This window comes from Euprymna scolopes, chromosome 40 (assembly GCF_053919585.1).
Source record: "Euprymna scolopes isolate OS-2025 chromosome 40, ASM5391958v1, whole genome shotgun sequence".
Lineage (NCBI taxonomy): Eukaryota > Metazoa > Mollusca > Cephalopoda > Sepiida > Sepiolidae > Euprymna > Euprymna scolopes.
The window spans coordinates 13,699,611-13,724,639 of NC_136521.1; the positions used below are offsets into that span (position 1 = coordinate 13,699,611).

At 33.0% G+C, this 25,029-nt stretch overlaps 1 protein-coding gene across 2 annotated transcripts in view; it reads left to right on the plus strand.

Moving 5' to 3' along the window:
- LOC145265379 (neuroglian-like) overlaps window positions 1-25,029 on the plus strand; it is a 148,089-nt gene that overhangs the window by 47,116 nt on the left and 75,944 nt on the right. For both annotated transcript variants that reach the window (XM_080121171.1, XM_080121172.1), the window contains exons 7-14: window positions 1,024-1,211; window positions 3,564-3,701; window positions 4,867-5,010; window positions 12,689-12,870; window positions 13,358-13,448; window positions 16,722-17,009; window positions 19,146-19,513; window positions 20,421-20,655. In XM_080121171.1, the coding sequence (XP_079977297.1) occupies window positions 1,024-1,211; window positions 3,564-3,701; window positions 4,867-5,010; window positions 12,689-12,870; window positions 13,358-13,448; window positions 16,722-17,009; window positions 19,146-19,513; window positions 20,421-20,655 (1,634 nt within the window). The remainder of the gene's footprint in view (window positions 1-1,023; window positions 1,212-3,563; window positions 3,702-4,866; window positions 5,011-12,688; window positions 12,871-13,357; window positions 13,449-16,721; window positions 17,010-19,145; window positions 19,514-20,420; window positions 20,656-25,029) is intronic.

Genomic DNA, 25,029 nt, shown 5'->3' on the forward strand with positions numbered 1-25,029 from the left:
TATCTGCCGGGGATTCCTCAGGAAATACTCCTGACAAATTTCCCTCAGAAAGTTCTTCCAATCCGTGTATGTGTGTTCGGATATAACACCGCATTCTCTCTTAATATTTTTTAGTGTTGCCATTTCGAAGGCCCATAAATAGATGATTTTCACTATAGTTGCAATATCCAAATTGGAACGTGCAAAAAATGATCCTGTGCGCAATGACACCCACTGTCTACAATGACCACTGGTTGTACCACCGCCAGGAGAAGCCATCCTTTACGCAATTTCTTTTTTTTAGTAAACATTTGTTGCATCTCATTCTTTGGGAAAGCAATTTCTTTTCATGACAAAAGGAAATTGTCTTCATCGGCGTTTCGATTTGTTTTTCAATCGTGCACAGATTTATTTTCATGGCTGTCATTTTTTTTCAGTGGTTACTTTCTTAATTCGATTGTCGTCTGCTTACAGTTACAAACTAAAGTCGGATTAGCGTTTCCGGGCTTGACGGGAAATCACGAGGATCCGGGTCAAATTATGCAAGAGTACCCAGATTTTCACAAGATCGGTATCATTTTGAAGCTCGACCCATTCGGAAGACAAAGATCGAAAAATTGACTAAAAACAATTATTCTTTCACCTTTAACTGAGCACTTTTCAATATGGAGGGGTTGCTTTTTTCGCTGATATTTTTGAAAGTCATCCCCCCTTTTCGATTGACTAGCCGGTTGGTGATGAGTGCAGCAGCAAAGACATAATTTTTTTTTTTTTTTCCTTCGCAGTACGGGTTCAAGCCTACCTACCTACTACTTTTTTTTTTTTTTTGTTTTTTGTTTTGTTACTCAACACACACCTCCAAACACCCAGGCTAGTATACTATAACACAAAGCAACCAACCAAACTCCATGAATAAATTTGAAGTGTAAAAAATTTTTTCTGTACTGAATTTGGCATTAAATAACCCCAAAATGGTTGATATGTCGTTAAAAGCCCAACCAAATTTTTAAAACTAATTTTGATTCTTCTTTTATCTAATTTCAGTCCAACTCCGGAAGTTTTCTGGACAAAGAATAACAATGACTTGCCCCTGAGATATGTGCTTAATAGTTTTGGTCAAGAACTGCATATCCCAAACATTGGATATGGTGATGAAGGAAACTATGAATGTTCTGGAAGAAATAAACTGACTAAGACAAAGACCACTTACAAGATTGAAGTCAGGGTTCAGTGTAAGTTTTTTTTTTTTTTTGTCCAAGGTTAAGAAAATATGAATTCAATTCTCTTAAGTTTTTATGTTTTCAATTATCTATTTCTCTTAGATTGTCTGTTTGTCTCTGTTTTACTTTTTCTCGGGAACTACTGGGCCAATCTGACTGAAATTTTGCTGGATTTTATTCAAACATTTATATTTTTCTTGGTCTGTCTGTCTGTCCATTCCACTTTTTTCCGGAAACAATCTAGACTGATCTAGCTGAAATTTTTGAACTTTTATGATAAGGTAGAGTGTACATTATAAATTATGCTATCTGTTCTATGCGCATGTACGATTAATAGGGATTATTGCGATACTCCCAGAGATTTTGATGTATGAGGTCCATCATCTATATAACGGGCAAAAGTATCGCGCGCGCTTTTTTGTATATCCAACAAAGGCTTTTTTCACCGGGGTTTTCGGGTGGGGGGAGTTACTATGTTTTATGACTTTTTATATACTCCCTAGATTATAATATCTACAGTTTGCAAGGAACGCCATCTGTAGATTTATTTTGATTGACTTTGATAAAATTCATGCTATTCCATCCTCTTGCGTGTTTGTTTGTGTTTTTCGTATAAAAACGAAACTAATCGAAAGCGAAGGCAGCTTCCTGGCCTTTAATACCAGGACATCCAGAAAACAATTAGCTTTGATTAATGTGGGAGAACCCCCTCATATCAGACAATTTACAAATCTAAGATATAGTGATGTATTCTACTCTTCTCTTCGGTTAAAGAAAGACGCCACAAATTTTCTAAAAAAAATAAAATGTCTTTATTTCCTTTCACAAAGCTGAATTCAGTTATTAGGACAATGGCGAGTTTTAAACATGGAGAGCATTAGTGCGGCGTGGAACAGAGGTGGGTGGAGGTGACGGGGTGTGAGCTCCAGACAAACACGTGTCGTAGTCGGCTGTCTCTCTTAGACTGACGCAAGCGAACTGAGTTGTTTGTTATTGTAACTCGTCTCCGAAAACTCAGTTTGTGTCAACAATTTTGAACTTTGAACCCATCACCATACATCTGGCGTCTCGGTAACAGCTTTACTTGTCGATTTCCGGTGCAATGCATCTGTCACAATAGTGCCACACAGTTGCTTTACTGGAGTCAGTTTTTTATAAGCTTGACAACAACATGCACAGATATTTGTATGTCACGTCTGTTTTCAGTCACAGGGGAAATGGGGAGGGGGGATACACTGCCCTAATCACAAAAGGTAAAATTTGCTGCTAAGTTCTGAGCAAAGAATTCAGTTTTGTGAGATGCTGACAAAATTACCTCTGGTCCATTGATGATGGTTGGAATAGAAAACATACCTCCGTTCAGGACCCTGTTTGTTATCCATCAAAAATCATGAAAACTGAGCCGCTGCTCAGCAACTTTAGACTTGATATTCCGAGTATACAACTCTTTCGTTCTTTATTGCCCTTTGACAGGGGTATAAAGTAAAAACTTTTAAAAAAATATAAACAAAATAAGGAGAAAAGTACATTTAAAGAAGGAGAAAATAGAATAAAAATTGGAAGGGTAGGTTTAGATAAGTAATAGTAAAAAGAAAATAGGGGTCATTATGAAATAATTGGGATCATTAAAAAAAAGAGCAAATAATACAAGAAAAAGAGTGAAAAAAAGTACATATATAAATATTAGGTTGTCTCAAAAGATTGTAAACACTTGCAAAAAATTGAAATTTTATTCACCAAGTAATATTAAAAAAAAAATTAATCCTCAAAATAAAGACCACTTTCCAAAATTTTCTGCCATCGGTCTGCAAGTTTTCAAATCTGATCAAAATACCATTCAGCTGGCTTTGTATCAAAGAATTCTTGGCACACTTTATTGACTTCATCAAACGAGTCAAATCGGCAAAATCTCCTTGCTTCAAGTGTTGATGAATTGTTGATTTGTCAACTCCAAGCTTATCAGCCAATTCTCGAGTGCTTGAAGGTGCAATGTCCGACCTGGTTTTCAAGTCTTCATCATCCAACTTTAACGGCCGTTCTGAACGAGGTTTATCTTCAAGACTGATGTTGCCGGAATCAAAACGCTTGTACCAATCTCATATTTTACCAGTATTTTTAAGCATTTTGCCAGCACATAACTATTTTCAGGGTTTTTAGTTTTTTGTCATTGGCTACTAACATTCCTGATTATTGTATTTTTTTTTTTATTATGGTGGGTAGTGTAGTATATATTCTGCAATTGTAAGACTTTCCCAGGAAGTCTTTTTTTTCTTTCTTTTTTTTTTTTTTTTTTTTTTTTTTTTTTTTTTTTTTTTTTTTTTTTGCCATTGACTACTAACATCCTTTTTTTTTATCGCCTACCAGCAAAACCAAAATGGATTACAGAACCAGCGAATGTTGAATCTAGTGTTGGTGGATCAGCAACATTCATTTGTAATGCAGATAGTCGTCCCCATCCTGACCGGTATCAATGGTTCATTGATGGTGTCTCAGTACTTCGAAGTAAGTTAAAAATTATTTGGCTATCAATTCAGTTTATTTGCAAAAAAAAAAACAAAAAAAAAAAAAAAAAAACACCCGACCAAGCTTCTATTAATTTCTTATTGGAATCCTTTGAGAGGAGTAATTTGTATATTTATTTATTTGCGAACTGTTATCCTCATCTTCATTGTTGTTTCGCAATGTTTCGGCCAATTATTCCTCTGGTCTACATCAGATAGTTAACCGCGACGGGATCTTAACTAAATCCTCAGTAATTACTGCCTTCCATAGTTGTTGTCATCTCACCATGTTTTGGCCAACTAATTCTCTGGCTGGCTTTGGGTAGTATTGAAACCGCCATCTTCAGACAATGCTCACCCAGAACCATAGAGATTCAGCACCTCTCTCCCCTATGGCACAGTGGAAAGAGAGGCATTGAATTAAAAAAAAACGATTAGAGGCATTGGATTAAAAAAACAAAAAACAAAGGATGTTAAATCTAGTATTGGTGGATAAGCAATGTTTATTTGTGATGCAGATGGTCGTCCCCATTCTGACCGGTATCAATGGTTCATTGATGGTATCTCAGTATTCAGAAGTAAGTGGAAAATTATTTCGTTATCAATTCAGTTTATTTGGCAAAAAATAAACAACCAAGCTGCTGTTGCTATGTAGGGAAAGGATGGTAAAAACTTAGACAGAAGAGGATGCAGTAGTCGAGCACCTGTCCAAATTCATTTCGAATTGTTGCATTTTTTTTATCTCATTTGGAAATCTATTTCAAGGATCAGGGATTCTGATGGAGAAAACAGCTCACCTTTGGTTCAATCAGAATCCACAATGAAAAAGTTCTATGTATTGTCTGTGTAGTTCTATTTTCACAAAATTCAAACAGTTATTAATGTTAAACTGGGGTAGGTTTCAGGAGAGATGGAGAAAAATATGCTAATAAAACCTTGTTATGAAATATTTCTAATTTAAAGTTAATTTTCCTATGTTATGTGCTTTGGGTATATTTTCATATCTGAACATGTCTTTAATGTTCAGCCAGCGCTATTAATACAACTTCAATACCTTTTAATAAGTAGCTGTGTTAATGCAAAAATTATGCAATGAAAATTTTGGAACCTGAATATGACAGTTCAAACTCTCGATTGGCTAATAACTGATTTTTTTTTCTTTTCAGAAAAATTGGATCCGAATAAATATTTAGTGAGCAAAACAAACTTGACTATTTTTAATCTTATCAAAGAAGATGCGATGACAATCCAATGTAACATCAGTAACAAATATGGCTACGTTTTTTCTAATGTTTACCTAAATGTACTTGGTAAGATCAAAGATAAATCTTTTTATTTTATTTTTTAAATTTTTATTTTCTATCTAAATTGTTTTTTCTTTTACATTTTTTCTCTTTTTTCTTTGACATTTTTTCTCTTTTTTCTTTGACATTTTTTCTCTTTTTTCTTTGACATTTTTTCTCTTTTTTTTTTCTTTGACAGTTTTTCTCTTTTTTTTCTTTGACAGTTTTTCTCTTTTTTTTTCTTTGACAGTTTTTCTCTTTTTTTTTCTTTGACATTTTTTCTCTTTTTTTTTCTTTGACATTTTTTCTCTTTTTTTTCTTTGACATTTTTTCGTTTTTTTTTCTTTGACATTTTTTCTTTTTTTTTTTCTTTGACATTTTTTCTCTTTTTTTTCTTTGACAGTTTTTCTCTTTTTTTTTCTTTGACAGTTTTTCTCTTTTTTTTTCTTTGACATTTTTTCTCTTTTTTTTTCTTTGACATTTTTTCTCTTTTTTTTCTTTGACATTTTTTCGTTTTTTTTTCTTTGACATTTTTTCGTTTTTTTTTCTTTGACATTTTTTCGTTTTTTTTTCTTTGACATTTTTTCTCTTTTTTTCTTTGACATTTTTTCTCTTTTTTTCTTTGACATTTTTTCTCTTTTTTTCTTTGACATTTTTTCTCTTTTTTTCTTTGACATTTTTTCTCTTTTTTTCTTTGACATTTTTCCTCTTTTTTTTTCCTTTGACATTTTTTCTCTTTTTTTTTGACATTTTTTCTCTTTTTCTTTGACATTTTTTCTCTTTTTTCTTTGACATTTTTTCTCTTTTTTTTTCTTTGACATTTTTTCTCTTTTTTTTTGACATTTTTTCTCTTTTTTTTTCTTTGACATTTTTTCTCTTTTTTTTTGACATTTTTTCTCTTTTTCTTTGACATTTTTTCTCTTTTTTCTTTGACATTTTTTCTCTTTTTTTTTCTTTGACATTTTTTCTCTTTTTTTTTCTTTGACATTTTTTCTCTTTTTTTTTCTTTGACATTTTTTCTCTTTTTTTTTTCTTTGACATTTTTTCTCTTTTTTTTTTTCTTTGACATTTTTTCTCTTTTTTTTTCTTTGACATTTTTTCTCTTTTTTTTCTTTGACAGTTTTTCTCTTTTTTTTTCTTTGACAGTTTTTCTCTTTTTTTTTCTTTGACATTTTTTCTCTTTTTTTTTCTTTGACATTTTTTCTCTTTTTTTTCTTTGACATTTTTTCGTTTTTTTTTCTTTGACATTTTTTCGTTTTTTTTTCTTTGACATTTTTTCGTTTTTTTTTCTTTGACATTTTTTCTCTTTTTTTCTTTGACATTTTTTCTCTTTTTTTCTTTGACATTTTTCCTCTTTTTTTTTCCTTTGACATTTTTTCTCTTTTTTTTTGACATTTTTTCTCTTTTTTTTTGACATTTTTTCTCTTTTTCTTTGACATCTTTTCTCTTTTATTTGACATTTTTTCTCTTTTTCTTTGACATTTTTTCTCTTTTTCTTTGACATTTTTTCTCTTTTTTTTCTTTGACATTTTTTTTCTTTTTTTTTTTTTTGACATTTTTTCTCTTTTTTTTTTGACATTTTTTCTCTTTTTTTTTCTTTGACATTTTTTCTCTTTTTTTTTCTTTGACATTTTTTCTCTTTGAAATTTTTTCTCTTTTTCTTTAACATTTTTTCTTTTTTTTTCTTTGAAATTTTTTCTCTGTTTCTTTGACATTTTTTCTCTTTTTTTTTCTTTGACATTTTTCTGTTTTTTTTCTTTTACATTTTTCTGTTTTTTTTCTTTTACATTTTTCTGTTTTTTTTCTTTGACATTTTTCTCTTTTTTTTCTTTGACATTTTTCTCTTTTTTTTCTTTGACATTTTTCTCTTTTTTTTCTTTGACATTTTTCTCTTTTTTTTCTTTGACATTTTTCTCTTTTTTTTTCTTTGACATGTTTCTCTTTTTTTTCTTTGAAATTTTTCTCTATTTTCTTTGACATTTTTTTTTCTTTGACATTTTTTCTCTTTTTTTTTCTTTGACATTTTTTCTCTTTTTTTTTCTTTGACATTTTTTCTCTTTTTTTTTCTTTGACATTTTTTCTCTTTTTTTCTTTGACATTTTTTCTCTTTTTTTTTCTTTGACATTTTTTCTCTTTTTTTTTCTTTGACATTTTTTCTCTTTTTTTTTCTTTGACATTTTTTCTCTTTGACATTTTTTCTCTTTTTTTTTCTTTGACATTTTTTCTCCTTTTTTTTCTTTGACATTTTTTCTCTTTTTTTTTCTTTGACATTTTTTCTCTTTTTCTTTGACATTTTTTCTCTTTTTTTTTCTTTGACATTTTTCTCTTTTTTTTCTTTGACATTTTTCTCTTTTTTTTCTTTGACATTTTTCTTTTTTTTTTCTTTGACATTTTTCTCTTTTTTTCTTTGACATTTTTCTCTTTTTCTTTGACATTTTTTTCTCTTTTTTCTTTGACATTTTTTTCTCTTTGACATTTTTTCTCTTTTTTTCTTTGACATTTTTTTCTCTTTTTCTTTGATATTTTTTCTCTTTTTCTTTGATATTTTTTCTCTTTTTCTTTGACATTTTTTCTCTTTTTCTTTGACATTTTTTCTCTTTTTCTTTGACATTTTTTCTCTTTTTCTTTGACATCTTTTCTCTTTTTCTTTGACATCTTTTCTCTTTTTCTTTGACATTTTTTCTCTTTTTTTCTTTGACATTTTTTCTCTTTTTCTTTGACATTTTTTCTCTTTTTCTTTGACATTTTTTCTCTTTTTCTTTGACATTTTTTCTCTTTTTCTTTGACATTTTTTCTCTTTTTCTTTGACATTTTTTCTCTTTTTCTTTGACATTTTTTCTCTTTTTCTTTGACATTTTTTCTCTTTTTTTCTTTGACATTTTTTCGTTTTTTGTTCTTTGACATTTTTTCTCTTTTTTTTTTCTTTGACATTTTTTCTCTTTTTTTTTCTTTGACATTTTTTCTCTTTTTTTTTCTTTGACATTTTTTCTCTTTTTTTTCCTTTGACATTTTTTCTCTTTTTTTTCCTTTGACATTTTTTCTTTTTATTTCTTTGACATTTTTTCTCTTTTTTTTTCTTTGACATTTTTTCTCTTTTTTTTTCTTTGACATTTTTTCTCTTTTTTTTTCTTTGACATTTTTTCTCTTTTTTTTTCTTTGACATTTTTTCTCTTTTTTTTTCTTTGACATTTTTTCTCTTTTTTTTTCTTTGACATTTTTTCTCTTTTTTTTTCTTTGACATTTTTTCTCTTTTTTTTTTCTTTGACATTTTTTCTCTTTTTTTTTCTTTGACATTTTTTCTCTTTTTTTTTCTTTGACATTTTTTCTCTTTTTTTTTCTTTGACATTTTTTCTCTTTTTTTTTCTTTGACATTTTTTCTCTTTTTTTTTCTTTGACATTTTTTCTCTTTTTTTGTCTTTGACATTTTTTTCTCTTTTTTTTTCATTGACATTTTTTCTCTTTGAAATTTTTTCTCTTTTTTTTCTTTGAAATTTTTTCTCTTTTTCTTTGACATTTTTTCTCTTTTTTTCTTTTACATTTTTTTCTTTTTTTCTTTTACATTTTTCTCTTTTTTTTCTTTGACATTTTTGTCTTTTCTTTGATATTTTTTTCTCTTTGACATTTTTTCTCTTTTTTTCTTTTACATTTTTTCTTTTTTTCTTTGACATTTTTTCTCTTTTTCTTTGACATTTTTTTCTCTTTTTCTTTGACATTTTTTTCTCTTTTTCTTTGATATTTTTTCTCTTTTATTTTGACATTTTTTCTCTTTTTCTTTGACATTTTTTCTCTTTTTCTTTGACATCTTTTCTCTTTTTCTTTGACATTTTTTCTCTTTTTCTTTGACATTTTTTCTCTTTTTCTTTGACATTTTTTCTCTTTTTCTTTGACATCTTTTCTCTTTTTCTTTGACATCTTTTCTCTTTTTTTCTTTGACATCTTTTCTCTTTTTTTCTTTGACATCTTTTCTCTTTTTTTCTTTGACATTTTTTCTCTTTTTTTCTTTGACATTTTTTCTCTTTTTTTCTTTGACATTTTTTCTCTTTTTTTCTTTGACATTTTTTCTCTTTTTTTCTTTGACATTTTTTCTCTTTTTTTCTTTGACATTTTTTCTCTTTTTTTCTTTGACATTTTTTCTCTTTTTTTTTCTTTGACATTTTTTCTCTTTTTTTTTCTTTGACATTTTTTCTCTTTTTTTTTCTTTGACATTTTTTCTCTTTTTTTTTCTTTGACATTTTTTCTCTTTTTTTTTCTTTGACATTTTTTCTCTGTTTTTTTGTTTTTCTTTGACGTTTTTTTCTTTGACGTTTTCTTCTTCTTCTCTAATGTTCCTTGGTCCTCTCTGACGTTTTTTTCTTCCTCTCTGACGTTTTTTTCTTCCTCTCTGACGTTTTTTTCTTCCTCTCTGACGTTTTTTTCTTCCTCTCTGACGTTTTTTCTTCCTCTCTGACGCTTTTTCTTCCTCTCTGACGCTTTTTCTTCCTCTCTAATGCTTTTTCTTCCTCTCTAATGCTTTTTCTTCCTCTCTAATGCTTTTTCTTCCTCTCTAATGCTTTTTCTTCTTCTCTGACGTTTTTTCTTCTTGTTTGACGGTTTTTTCTTCTTTGACATCTTTTAATCAGTTTTTCATCTTATGTTAACTTTTTAATCTTTATGTTAAAAACCCCATTTTTTCTGTCTTTACGTCTGATTAATGAATGTTGATATGGCCACATTTTCAGTTGTTACTAATGCTTTAACTATGAAGCAATCACGTACAAAATCTGTGGTGTAAAAATTCACTAGAATAAATTGTTTATATGTTTATCCGTTTATTTTTTTTTTATACACAGTCATCACTTACCAAGGTCACAAGCCACTAAAGAATAAGATTTAATCTGATGGATGATATGTAACATTGTCTAGGAACCATACGTTGTGGCCTCAGTCGCAAAGTAGACATAGACTAGAAAAGAACTTCAACTCACTTTTTCTTTGTAACAACATTTATTTCCTCATTGTTACGATCGTAACGTCACATGATTTCGAATGTTCTCCATGCCTCTCATGTGATCTCCAATGTTATCTCCATCTCTTATGTGATCTCTTTTTCAAAGTCTTTATTTTTCTCTACAGTTAGCTGCCCGTGCTAATGCATCCTTTGACCTGTTGGCTCGGCTCAACCAGCAGCTGATTAGAACTGCTGGAACAAGCCAAGCACTGATCAAATGTTAAAACAAAAAAAATGAAAAAAATAGTTAATTTAATTTTTTTTATTTGTTAAGGAGCTTACAGTTTTTTATTTTTTATTTAATTTATTTTAAAAAAATTTACAATTAGTTTTGGTAGCATGCATCTTCATCAGAGCGTGGAATCGGTTTCTTGAAAAGCAATATGGGATGTTTTTTCACTGAAACATCTTGATGGGCTCAGTTTTGGTCCTCAACATGAATTAAAATTTTGCTGTGTGGTTCTGTGCCATTTTTTTGCTCAGATTTCTTACTTGGTCCCCACCTCCAATCAAAATCCTTAAAGCAAAACCCGCACAAAAATACAAGTGAAAAAAACTATCATCGACATGAAGTCTGTTTGCACCACACCCATCAGATCAAACAGATAAATTTGTTTGTATGAAATATAAAGGGAGGTAATTCAGTATATATGCAAGACTAGCGGGGGTACATGGCATTGCCTGGGTATGGCGAGGTGGTGCAGTATATTGAGCAAGAGCCAGAAGAAAAAAATTTAGACACAGCCTGGGTGTCAAGAGGTGTGAAAAATCTAAAAAATAATAATTCAGTTTTTATTTTGAAAGGAAAAAATCGCATTACGTAAGCCTCGAGATAAGAAAAAAAGAAAGAGTAGGCAGGCATGCTTAAACCTGTAATGCAAAGGCAGAAAAGACGGTGAAAAAAAGCAAACTACTTAACTCCCGCAGCCACCGTAACATACAACTTCGCTGCCGTTCAAATTAAGCTTAGTCATTGCAAACACGTATGATGACTTTGCAAAAATGTGGACAAAAAAAGTGACCCCCTCCTTGTAGAAAATGGCTCAGTTGAGTCAAAGAATGTATGTTTTTGGCCAATCATTTTGGATATTTGTCAGCCAAGAGACCGAGCTATAAAACAATACCAATTTTGTCAGTATTAGTTGCGTCTGTCAAAAGTTTTTGGCAGATATACAAACACACACATTTTGCCTTTTATATATTAGACTAGCGAGGGTGCTCATGTGTATGTATTGTAGGTGTGTGTTGAGCAGCAAAAAAAAAAAAAAAACGTAATCGGCAGGCAGGCTTAAACCCGCAACGCGAAGGCAGAAAAGAAAGTGAAATAAAATCTGAGAGTTTACCGCTACGCCATGACTAAATGTAAAGCGTTAAAATTTAGTGATGTCAGCTATTACACCATAGCTAAATAAATAGTTAAGAATGGCGCACTTAAATCTGGCTGTAGGCCAGTTAAGCTTTCAACTTTCTGCCATATTTGTTTCCCCATGATGTTGGGGCAAACCAGCTTCCCCAAAAAAGGGGAACTATGGGAGTGTCCAAATGAATAGCAACTGTCTGATATGAATGGTTTCCCCCACATTGATCAAAGCTAATTGCCTTCAAGACGTCCCAACCCAGAAGGCCAGGAGGCGCTTGTGCTTGCTTTGATCAGTTTCGCTTTTATACAAAAAAGACAAACACTGCAAATAGGAGATATGATCTAAGGAGTACAAGAAAAATTTTCCATAAACGTAACCAATGTGAGAACCTCCCCCCCCCCCCAAAAAAAAAAGCCTTTCGCAGACGTACACAAACGCACCCATTTTGCCTTTTATATTATAGAAGATAACACTGGTGCCAGTAATCAAAGCAACTGATTTTTACAAGTGAATTTTTACAAAGGAGTCATTTCTTATCAAGGCCCAGAGGCCACTCAAGGATAAGGATTAATGAGTGTACGGTAGTCATTGGCACAATAGCATAATGATTGTTAATAATGGAAATTTGGTAAATTGGAGTACTTAAGGGGTTGGCTCAACAAGAACTTGTTTACATTGGACTTTAAAACGGCCATATTGAAGTCAGCTGGAAAGCAGGCTAGCAGAACAGTTCCACAGGCAGGCAGTTCTAGGAAACCAGCTTTGTTCATGGAATCCATTTAGGTTTAGGCATAGATAGTGGTTTCAGCTAGACAAGTGTTTGTGAAAGTTTGGCAAGAGAGAATCATAGATTAGAGCTCAGACAAGTACTTGCTATAAAAATAGCAATAGAGCGTCTTTTCTGTGGGAAAGACGTAGGGAATGAAAAGGGCATCACTTAGGTTACGAAGTTGGCCTTGAACTCTGGCAAGGCAGGAGAGGGTGCTTTGCACAGTTCCTGTCCAGATGTGGCAACATCCTAGGATGTACTTGGCTCTTATACAGATAGAGAATTGCATCAGCAGTGAGATCTACTGGAGTGGTAGAATGATCCAACCATTATTCCAGCAACCTTGGCAACAGATTTGATGTATATTCTCTATTTCAGATCAGTAATAAGGTCAGACCCAGAAGCTTGTCAAAATATGGAGCCTTCTCGAGAAGTAAATTTAATTAGAAGACGTGTTAAGTTTTGAAACCATAAAAAATTTATTTCACCATTATTTTATCCAACTCTTAGTGTTTAATCTTTCGTCTCATACTTAAGATTATATTTCTTTGAAGAAACAAAAGTTTGGTTTCTCTTTGCTATTTTCAGAGGAGAAGCCAGAATTTGTGAAGGCGCCAGCAGAAGTCCAGAAATCTGCTGAGGGACGAAGTACAAATTTGAGTTGCCAAACGGCTGGGCAACCGAAACCACAGGTGCTATGGTACAAAGATGATAAGCAAATCACAGGTGGTCGTTATCGTACATTGAGTAATGGCGACCTACATATACAGGTTTGTAATTCTTTTTTATATGTCCATTGGTCTGTTACACTTCCATCGGAAATATTTTATTTAGTTTTCCTGATTTAAGTATGAAATAGTTTTTGTAGTCTGTTGTTGATTTTGAAATGTTTTTTTTCTGTTGCTTTTTATGGTTGAATTTAAAATATAATTTTTTGTCGCATGTCATGGTTGAGTTTAAAATATCTTTCTCTTAGAGTTATTTATTCCCTCCTCTGAAGGAAGCTGGTTCAACCCACCTAGAGTGAATGCTATACAACAACAATAACATTGATATTTTATTGTCAGAGATATGCACTCTACCCATCTTCGTAAAGACATATTTTGCAGTTTTTTTCTTGTGTTTACAAAATAAAATGATTCCAATTAGAGGAAGTAAAAAAAAAAAAAAAAAAAAATTTGTTTTCACTATTTTATTTAAAATCTTTTTTCATTTATAATTTTTTTTTTTCATCCCATTTTAATTTTTTCCATTTAGGACCTTGTTGTTGCAGACGCAGGGGATTACACTTGTATTGCGAAGAATCGGTATGGAGAAGTGTCTGGATCTGGACGTTTAATCGTTAGACGTGAGTATTTTATTATCTTTGGTAAATTCTTTCAGAAAAATCCTAACTGTTCAATTGATCTAAAGAGAAAGTTGTTAACTTTAAATTTTACAAATATTGTTTGATCGCATTGGATATAACTGTAACCTTCATCCTGCTGTGTACACATATTCCTATGAATTTTTGTTGGCATGAAAATTGTTTGAAGAATTTAAATTTGTCATCAATCTGCTAGCTTATCCTCATGTCGGTTTGTCTAGCTATGACAACCGTCAACAATTTCCCTCATTCTCTATCTATTCCTAAAACTAAACGAAAATTCCGTTAGCAAAGTTCCTTTCCTAAAACTGTCCGTCTATGGAATACAATACTCTAGAGCTGCTTTCCGGCTGACTATAGCATGGTCATTGTTCTGAGAGAGCATTTTATGACCTTCCATTTTCCTCATAAAAATGAATAGAATATTAAAATATTCTATTAAGAATGTTTTCAGAACAATCTGGAATAATGAAGATTCCACACAGAAACCTGCATTAGCGACGGAGTTAAGTTGTTGACTTGCTGTTAAGAAGTCTGGTAATGTTTCTTGAATGAAAGTCCAACTGAAAGAAACTCCTTGAGGTTGGAGCTTAGTTGACAGTGCGGGACAGATTAGATTGGAGACTCTTCTTTGGATCCTGTCCAAGAGGAAGAGACTAATGATAGATGCAACAACCCAGATATGGCAAAAATACTCCATGCATCGTTGAATGGTCTCAATGTATTTGTTCCAGTCTACATTTCCGGTGAAGCTGAGGAGTTTGAAGGATTACCTAATAATAATACAAAACCCTTTAATAGAGTGTCTTATTGGAATGAGTCTATTTTTAAACAGTTTTTTAATAAATTTATGTTAAGTGTTATGCATTTGTAATAAAATATGTGTGTGTGTGTGTATGTATATATATATATATATATATATATATATATATATGTGACCTTGTCTGTTTATCTATCTGAGGAACGGTCTCCACAAACTCCTGTCAGTTTTGATCTATAGACTTAAAACTTGAGTATATAGGATTTGAACCTGTGGAACAAATTTGATTTGGTCTTTAGCCGGTAAAAATAGCTGCTAAGGAGTTAAAATTGTAAAAATTGGAACTTGGCAAGCATGCACAAATATACATTTATAAATTTATAAATTAAACATTATTTTTAATTTTTTACGTGTGTATGAATGTGGTTCAAAAGGTAACGAATAAGGCTGTAGAGCTGTGTTTTGGTTTCGATTCGGAGTCATTTTTTTCTTTCTGCTTTTTACATTTGAAATCACTATATATTGGGTACAATATAATAACCAGTAGAGAACTAACTCTATAATAATAAATATGAAATATATTTAAACTTATTTTATAACCGGGCCATGCCAGATGGACTTCTAGTCTTGTAAAATATATAAATATTTGTTTATTAACAGAAAATTCTAATGAAAGGAAATTACCAAAACATTTCTCGAATTATGTTTGTTAATTTTCAAGGGAAGTAATTCAAATAAAAACTATTTGCTTTAAAAATAACATTAAATTTTTATCAAAGATATGGGCACTTGTATAGTTTAATCAAGGCATTAAAAAATGAAAATATCAAAAAAGTTTAAATTGTACATATCTGTTGTGGAATGAAGGTTTCTGAAAAAAAAAAAAATAAAATTCACTTAATTTCATCAAGTATATATATATATTTTTTTTTTTTTTTCCAGCGACAAAACAATTTCTGATACCGGGAGGAAAGGTTCGATTTTTGGGATGAAAAGCTAGTATTAAAGATGGGAAGGGAGTGTCGGCACTTTAAACTGAGTTATCTCCCCGTAGCATGTTCAAAAAATTCCAAGATTTCTTTCTTCAATGCGCTGTCATAAAAACATTTTCTGTTGTAAAAAAATCCCAAAAAAACTATTCCAAGATCTTCAGTCCAAAATGGATATGTACAATATAAACTTTTTTCGATATTTTCATTTTTTAATGCCTTGATTAAACTGTACATGTGCCAAGATATGTAATGTAAAATTAGTCCTTAGATTAATAATCGTCGGATGGTAGGTAACTTTTTTTTTTTTTAGCTAGTATCAATGGGTAATGATTCATTTGATGCGGTGTTAGGCTGACTGGATTCCAGAGATGTCTGATTTTATAGGACTGTTTATTTTGTATAAGCTAATTGCATCTAATAAAATTAACATTAAGGATATAAGCTTATATAAGGATGATGGTATACCTATAGTTAAAACCTTACTAATTCCAAAGCTGAAAACGATCTCAAAATACTTCAAGTTGATCACAGCAGGAATTAAGATCACAAACTTTTTAGGTAAGCACCTTATCGTGCCTTGACAGAATTCAAAATAGACTTCGTAGTCTAGTAGGAGATGCCCTTTTCTCTTCCCTGCAACCTCTTTCCTCACAGAAGAGACCTTGTGAGCCTGTTTCTGCTTTACCGTTATTATCATGGCAAGTGCTCATCTGAGCTCCAATCTATGGTCCTCCCTTGCCAATCTTTCATGAAAAACACTCGTTTAGCTGAAGCCACTATCAATAATTTACCTCACTCTTTATCTGTACCTAAACGTAGATTCCATGAACAAAGTTTCTTTCTTAGAACTGCACGCCTGTGGAACTCTTTTCCATTTCCCTGCTTTTCAGCTGACTACAATATAGTCGTCTTCAAATCAAACTTGGACAAGTTCTTGATGAGCCGTCCCCTTAAGTAATACAATTTACCAAATTTTCACTACTAATGATTACTATATTATTCCATTGATTACTGTACACTCATTGATCCTTATCCTCGAGTGGCCTCCAGGCCTTGATAACGGTAATTCCTTTGTTAAAAAAAAAAAAAAAATGAACATCACTCAAAGCTCCCCCCCTGCAAATATTAAGCATATACTAATATCAATCAGTCAAAGAATTAGCAACAGTTCCTCTGCTGAAGAAATATTTCATAACAATAGTTACAATAACACTTTGCGAAACAATGGCTCTATCTAGACATTAAATTGAAGTATAATAGAAGAAATAATAGTATCAGAAAAAACAAAAACCAGAAGATTTGGTGGTCCCCACCTCCCCTAATCTGCTGGTTAAATGGAAAGTTTACTGTTTCGTAATCAGTCAGTATTTTTCAGCTCATAATCTCCTTACATAGACTCTTTGATAAAAATACTATTGAACTTTGCTATAGTTGTACAAAATAGTGTTTGTAAATTTGGATTGTTTAAGAAAATGCATAACATTATATATTTTTAATTCCCAGGACAAACACGTATTGAACAAATTCCTTTAGATTTGGAAGCGAATGCTGGAACTGATGCCAAATTTACTTGTGCCGGAACGACTGATCCAATGGAAGTATCCAAATTGAAGATCACTTGGATGAAGGACGATAAACCAATAACAACGGGGGAACAAAGAATGGCGCAGAATTTCCAAGACAATTCTTTAACCATCAGTGGAATAACAATTCGAGATGCGGGAAGATACACCTGTGTGGCTTCAAATGGCTTAGACGAAGCCAAGGCATCAGCTATGTTGACTGTCAGAGGTAAGATTTTTTTTTAACAGAAGCCTACGTTTCATTTTCACAATTTTAAAGAATAACAAAACCGGCAAGTTGTTTCACAACATTACCATTTAATCATAAAATGATAAATGTTTACTCTCATCAGAACAAAACCTTTATCCTGATGGATAAATGGAATGATAAGATTGTCACCCTAGAAAAGATAACATGATTCCATTTCTGTTTGAAGAGAACCAGTTTTCTTTTCTTTTTTTTTTGTTGCAGACCATCTACTAGTTGGCCAGTTGTGTACAAATCCCAAGAGCGAGAGGATATCATGTCTGAAAGTGACACAATGATCAATGAGCTAGATCAGAGATGTGCCACTGTACAATTCATGCTCTCTACCGATTCAAGTTATGACAACAGGACCATTGCCAGCATCCTCAAAATGCATCGCTGGATTGCCACAAATAACAGACATGCGCAGGTTGATGAAAACAAAGTTTCTGGTTATGGTCTTTGGTGTGATTTCAAGTGAGGGCCACATCATGCCATCTCACATCTTCAAAGTCAGCTTGAAATTCAACACCAAAATGTACCTACCGTGTGCTGATCCCCTGGTGCGATCAGGTGGCTGCTGGCAAACCCTGGGTGGGGCAAAGAGACCCAGGCTTGGCTTTAGAAGGAGTGCTATAACTTTATACTTTCCTCGCTAGTCCCCCTCCTCCCCGACTCGAACTTACTGGACTACTTCATACCATTGGCCATTTTTTTTTTTTTTTTACATGGGGTTCACTACTTATCAAGGCCCGAAGGCCACTCAGGGATAAGAGTTATTGCATGTACAGTAATCAATGAGATAGTATTGTAGTAATTTATTAGTATTGGGTGGTTAGATAGAGTGTCTTACTTAAGGGGGCGGTTTGTCAGGAGTTTGTTTATGTTGGACTTGAAAAAGTCCAAGTTGTAGTCAGGTGGGAAATAGGCAAGCGGCAGAGGGTTCCACTGGCGTGCAGCTCTAAGAAAGAAGCTTTGCTCATGGACGTACTTGGCTTTTATACAGATAGAGAATTGCATCAGTAATGAGATATCTTCTGGAGCGGTAGAAGGATCCCACCATTTTCCCAGCGTCCCTAGCAACAGATTTGATGTACGTGTTCCATTTCAGATCAGGAGTAAGGGTCAAACCCAGAAGCTTGTCAAAACATGGAGCCTCCCCAAGACGAGAGCCATCCATTTCAATTGATAAAGCCACCCTTATCAACACCACAGGTGTTTTTCGTGAAAGATGGGAGAGGGGGGACCAGAGATTGGAGTTCAGATGAGCGCCTGCCATGGAAATAATGATAAAACAAGGAGAGGCTCGCAACGTCTCTTCTGTGGGAGAGAGGTTGCAGGGTAGAGAAAAGGGCATCCCTCACTAAGCCACGAAGTCTATTTTGTACTCTGTCAAGGCAGGATAGGTTGTTTTTAGCAGCTCCTGCCCAGATATGGCAGCAGTATTCCATCCTTGGACGTTTTTATGGTTATACAGAAATATAATTTTATAGAAAAATATTAAGGGATTTATATTTATCGGGAATTTAGTACGGAATTGATAATTGTACTGGAACTATGAAAAATATTGGAATCATCCCATTACTTATTTATATCCATTTTATTATAGTTTTTTTTAAATTCCCAAGTTTGACTAGACATGTGAAGATGGAGATTACATCAGATGAACCATTGTCATCCAAGATCAAAACAATTATCTGAATAATTCAAATTGTACCAATCATAAATTCTCATGTAAAAATTACACAAAACTCTTGGCTAATGTCCTTAATTTAACCCTTATCCTCAAGTGGCCTCCAGGTCTTGATAAGTGGTAAGTCTTTTGTAAAAAAAAAAAAATACAAACATTTTTAGGATTGATATGTAGTTTGCTTGAAGCATTGTGTGGGGATAGGTATGTAGTAGAGATTTAGAAAGCTATCACAATGCGAGGAATGAAATATAGTCGCTGTTGGTGAAAGGAGGCGAAATCAAGTGGTGATTTACAAATCAATAAGTACATACATATATGTCTATATCTACATATATTTATTCAGTTGTATTAGGTACAAATGTCTTATGTCTGCGACAATATCCATTAATTTCTCAAAAAAATTTTTTGTTTTCTGCTCTTTCTAGCCAAACCAGAATCTCCAAGTTTAGTGAAGGTGAAATGTGAGACTTTCGAGGCTGTCATCAGTTGGACACCTGGAAGCGACAACAACGCACCCATTCAGTATTTCATCATCCAATACAACACAAGTTTTGAGAAAGACCAGTGGTATTTCGGAGCCCAAAGTGATCTGAACACAAACCAAGCCATCATTAAAATGTCGCCCTACGCCAATTACACGTTCCGAGTATTAGCTACCAATAAGATTGGGATAAGTGAACCCAGCACTCACACAGAGGACATGTGTCAAACTCCAAGTACTGTTCCGTTTGAACAACCTGGAAATGTCCATACTAGAGGCGATCAGAGGGGCAAGTTAGTTATAGAGTGGACGGTAAGTTTTCAGAACTTTTTATATAATTTTATTTAAAAGAGTAAATCTCATTTATAAAACTCACCACGTCTGTTTGTCTCCATTTTTTTTTTTTTTTTTTTTTTTGTGTGTGGGTCTTTAGCTGGTTAAAACAGTTAAAAGAAAAGGGAGGGGGTCAAAATTCAAAATCAAAACTTGTTAATCGTAAGTCGACTTTAGTCTTTGCTCTACAAAAAAAAAGAACAAAAATAAATAATTGGATACAATGTATGCAATATATATTTTTTAAAACTTATCTAATTATTTTGGTACCTCGTTTTTGTAAGAAAAATCCCTCCCGTCCAGCACCATTATCACCAGTAGTAGTAGTTTCACATTCTTGTTTGTTTACAGGGTTAATCTTGTAACACAAGAAGATAACAGATAACTCTCCTTTTCCATAAAAGTAAATTAAATTTGATAACCCACGGTTGAAGCTCTTATAACTAGCAACTGTTTCAAGATTTATAATGATCAGTTAATTAGTTTAAGAGTGAACCCTGTGCATACAAATATACACATCCCACATTTGGGTCCCTTACACCTAGCAGCTGCGTTCTAAAATTAATAATTATAATCATCGGTTAATTAAGGAGTGATTCTTGTGCATAAAAATATATAAACATGCCTAACTTCGGGCCAAGATTAAAGTGTAGGATCTGTTCTTCAGATGCTACACTTCAATTTCTTTTTCTGTCAGTGAAGGAGAAATCCTTGATGGCTGAGACAATTTTTATTTTTTCTTCCTTTCTTAAAGTTAAAAAAATAATGATCGTGTCCCATTGGAAGACAAACTAAATAGGAATTTTATATAGAGATGATGAGGCAAACGTTCAATTTTGTGAAAGTAGAAAGTATCTTTTTTTTTTTTTTTTTTCGTTTTGCACAGCCGATGCGCCCACTGATGCACAATGGCCGTGATTTTCGCTATGTCATCACCGTAAAGAAAGAGAACAGTACAGACAGTGAAGATGTCTACACAATCCAAGACTGGAGGATAAGGCGCAAGGTCATTACGACGGGAAATGTCTACATGCCGTACAGAATTACGATGAAAGCTCAGAATAGTAAAGGAGATGCTGATGTGGATCCTGTCTCTTTCTTGGGTTATTCAGGAGAAGATGGTAAGTGCCGCTCTGGATTTTGTAAATAGTGAAATCATCATTCGAGGTTCATTGTGAAAAAGCTCTAGAGCTAAAACCACTCCACAAAAACATCGCACAAAAAATTGAAAAAATTTCAATTTTGTTTTTAATTAGTAGAACCCGTTAACCAGGGTTGCCCGTTGGAAGCATGCTTTCCCCTCCTCTCATGAAAACAGCTTACTATGTTAAGAATGGCTTTTGGAATAGCCCCCCCCCCCAATTTTCTTATGTTAAGAACAGCTTTTGGAATACACACCCGACCTCCTCATGTTAAGAACGGCTTTCAGAATATACACCCCCAAAACCAAATTTGGCCTTTTTTATGCTCTTTCATGGAACCATGTTTTAATTAAGAGTGTATAAAAGGCCAAATTTGGCCTTTAAAAGTTTGTCAAAGTTTGGAATCACCAATTATTAAAAGCAATATGGCGGCCTCAAATGTCGTAAATTTAGTCTATAAAATGATGAAAAAATAATATAAAGGGGGGAAAAAAAATGAAATTTTTTTCTGGTTTTATTTCAACCTTTTAGGTCTAATGTTTTGTATATAAAAATAAAGTTTTTATTATTTGCTTGTCTGTCAACAAACGAAAACAAAAAAAAATAGCATCGTGCAAGGTTGACACGATAAGTAACATGGTTGAAGCCTAGGTAATCGTTGGAAAGTATAGAATTAAAATCGTCCGCAGTAATGGTAAATGTAAATAAAAAATAATATAAGTATAAAAGATGTACCCCCTCCCCCCAAAAAAACAAATGAAAAAAAATAGCATCCTGTAAGGGTTGAGAAGCCACTCCAAATTGAAAAGTAGTGGTACCTGTAAATGTTTCTTTTGTTGGGAGGAGGGAGATATTGGTGTGTAAGCAGTTTGTGCATGGATGAGTGTAAGGTTAACAGTAGTATTTAATTTTCTGTTTATAAGCGCTTTTTTTTTTTTTTTTTCAGCACGATTGCATCATGTAGAGGGCACTGCCATATTAGAAAATTTCTTGAGCGTTCATTTATGTATGAAGAAATGGATTCTAGTAGAATAGAATTGGCTGGTCTCGGGAAATCGGATGGGATGGATTTTGAGAAGGGAGAATTTGTTTTTTGAATTGGATAATGGAAAGATTGTTATGTGTATGTAGCTAATAACCAATTACAATGGTTATAATGAAAGTATCGTAGGAAAATGTAGAATAGGGCCTGGTGTCAACTGGTAGCAATCGGCAGAATAAATATTTATAGAGAAAAATAGGGACTCCTTCCTCTATAGATGTCATGATTGTGATGGTGTTGCTCCTAGGATGTAATGTAGCATTTTATTATAATTTAATGTGTCTAAAATTGTGTTCAAACATTACATAAGATAGTGGCTAATAACCTAGACGCAATCAATTTGTATGTGGCATCTGTTATTGCAAACCTACGATATTTGGTCCAGAGAGGAATTCCTGCGATGAAATTATTATATAGGAGATAAAGAGCAATATTTATTAAAAAAAAAACAATTTCACGCTCATTTGGTCTTTCTAACTGTTTAATTTTTTTCTGTTTTTTTCTTTTTTTTCTTCATTCTTTTTTGGTCCTTCAACAAAAAGAGAGTGGACCTGTAAATTCACCCTTTTCCATTCGTCTGTTCACATTTTTCTCAACAATTACACCTTGGAATTTTTTTAAATTTTGCACAAACATTAAACATGATATGAGTAAAAAAAGTAACAGAACGGTTACCCCTCTTGGAGTTTCTTTCATGTTAAAATGGCTAAAATTGACACTTTTGTGCTTATTAAAAAAAATTGATGCGTTTGGTTTAAAAAAAAAAAAAAAACTTTCTGAAAAATTGTAACTAATTGATTTCTATAATTTTGTTTGTCTATACTTCGCAATAACTCTTCGGTGTGCCTCAGGGACTCTTTTAGGGCTAATAAAACACTCCATTTTTGGGACTATTTCACACAATCACTTACTTGAATTGGAACAGATGCTGCTGCTACTATAATGTAGCAATTCAATGTTAGTGCTAGATTTCTGGTATACATACAAATTCTTGATTTGTACAAAAAGTTAACGGTTTGATGAGTAAGTGGTTAAACTTCTGATAGTCTTTCTCTTTATGACTATTCTATGTTAAACTACCTTTTCATCATAATAGTATTGCCTATTAGAGTACACGAAGCTTCATTCAATATGCCGTATGTCGACAACTCTGTTCTTTGTGGAAAAGTCTAAATGCCACCTCTGGATATAATATTGGGATTAATTTTATCCCGGGAAAAAGTTCAGTTCTCACATGTGAGAATGCGGTAACAAATCGAGGATAAGCTCTGAAACAGAATATGATAGATTGTTTGCGAGAGGGAACACAAAGGTGTACAATATTTAAATCAATTTTACTGGGTGAACAAACGAGTGATACAAGAAAAAGTTAATTGTACAGAAAAGATTTGTGAAAAACGTTGCGAGAACTTATCTGGGGTGGAAAGTTCAAGTAACCGATTGCACATGTGCATCCCTTAATTCTAGCTCTTTTTGTGTCGGACTCTGTTGCAATCCAGGAATTTGGTAATAAATGATGGCTAACTTGTAAATCCCATCTTGGGTTTGTTACAAATAGTTTAAGTCGGCAATGGTAGGAAGGGGACTGGAGTCTTGGGCATGTATCACCGAGCCCCAGCCGCATCCTACTGCATAATTTAAAAAAAAAAAAAAAAAAAAAAAAAAAAAGGTAGATATACTCTTCCAAGAGTTTTTATAAGCCATCTCACATGACCGTGATTCCAGTAAGGCAACTAGCTCTGACGGCATTGCTATTTTAGTGCTAAAAAAAGCTTCTACCAGAACAAAGCTGTTTAAGCATTGTCTTAAGGAGAATTGCTTCCAACACCTTAGAAAACCTTGTCAGTATGCCCAATATTTAAGAATTCCGGTGATCGGTCATCCCCCTCTCAGTACAAACCTATAAGTCTCCTGTGCGTCATGAGTAAGTTGCTGGAATCTGTTAAATAGAGAAGTAGACAACCACCTCAGCAAAAATAAACTTCTTAGTGACATGCAATATGGTTTCCATTCTGCTAGATGTACAGCAGATGTGCTAACGATTATATCTCATAGGATTAGCGAATCTCTTCATGGAGGCTTCCTTTCTAGGGCAGTTGCTCTTGACATATGAAAGACCTTTGATAGAGTATGGCATAAAGGTCTACTTCACAGGATCTCCAGTTATGGTATAGCTGTGAATGTCTTCTCAATTATTAAACCATTTCTCTCTGATAGGTTTTTAAGAGTAGTAGTTGATGAGCAGAAATCAGAAGCTCACGCTATTAATGCTGGAGTCCCTCGGACTTCCATCCTGGGCCCAACTCTCTTCCTAATCTACATCAATGATCTTCCAAATCGTATCCTTAGTTCATTCATAGATAATTATGCTGACGACACTACCATATATGGCAGTAATTCAAAGAATGTAAACAACCAAGTTATCTATGATTCTCTTTCTTCTGATCTTGAGCATGTGGTACAATGGGGAAACAGGTGGCTGGTAACTTTTAATGTTTCTAAAACCAAGCTTTTGTCTTTACATCATCAACTCTCTGATCCCCATCTGGCATCAATTGAAATGAATGGCTTTTGTCTTAGGGAGGTTCTATGTTTTGACAAGCTCCTGGGCTTGACCATTACTCCTGATATTAAATGGAACACGTACATCAAATATGTTGGCAAGGTCGCTGGGAAAATGGTTGGATTCTTTTATTGATCCAGTAGATATCTCACTGCTGATGCAATTCTCTATCTATATAAGAGCCAGGTACGTCCAAGGATGGAGTACTGTGGCCATATCTGGGCAGGAGCTGCCTTGACAGAGTTCAAAATAGACTTCGCAGCCTTTTAGGGGATTCCCTTTTCTCTTCCCTGCAACCTCTTTCTCACAGAAGAAACGTTGCGAGCCTGTCTCTGCTTTATCGTTATTTTCATAGCAAGTGCTCGTCTGAGCATCTATGGTCCTCCCTCGCCAAAAATTCAAGAGAAACATGCAGCTAGCTGAAAACGCTATTAATAATTTCCCCCTCTCTTTATCCGTGCCTAAACCTAAATGTAGATTCCATAAACAAAGCTTTTTTCTTAGAACTGCACACCTGTGGAACACTCTTCCATTTGCTTGCTTTCCGACTGACTATAATATGGTAGTTTTCAAGTCCAACGTAAACAAGTTCTTGATGAACTGTCTCCTTAAGTAATCCAATTTACTAAATTTCCACTACTAACAATTACTCTGTTACTGTCCCATTGACCACTGTAGACTTATTAATCCTTATCGTCGGTGACACCGTTGTAAAAAAAAAAAAAAAAAAAATTACCTCAAAAACAGC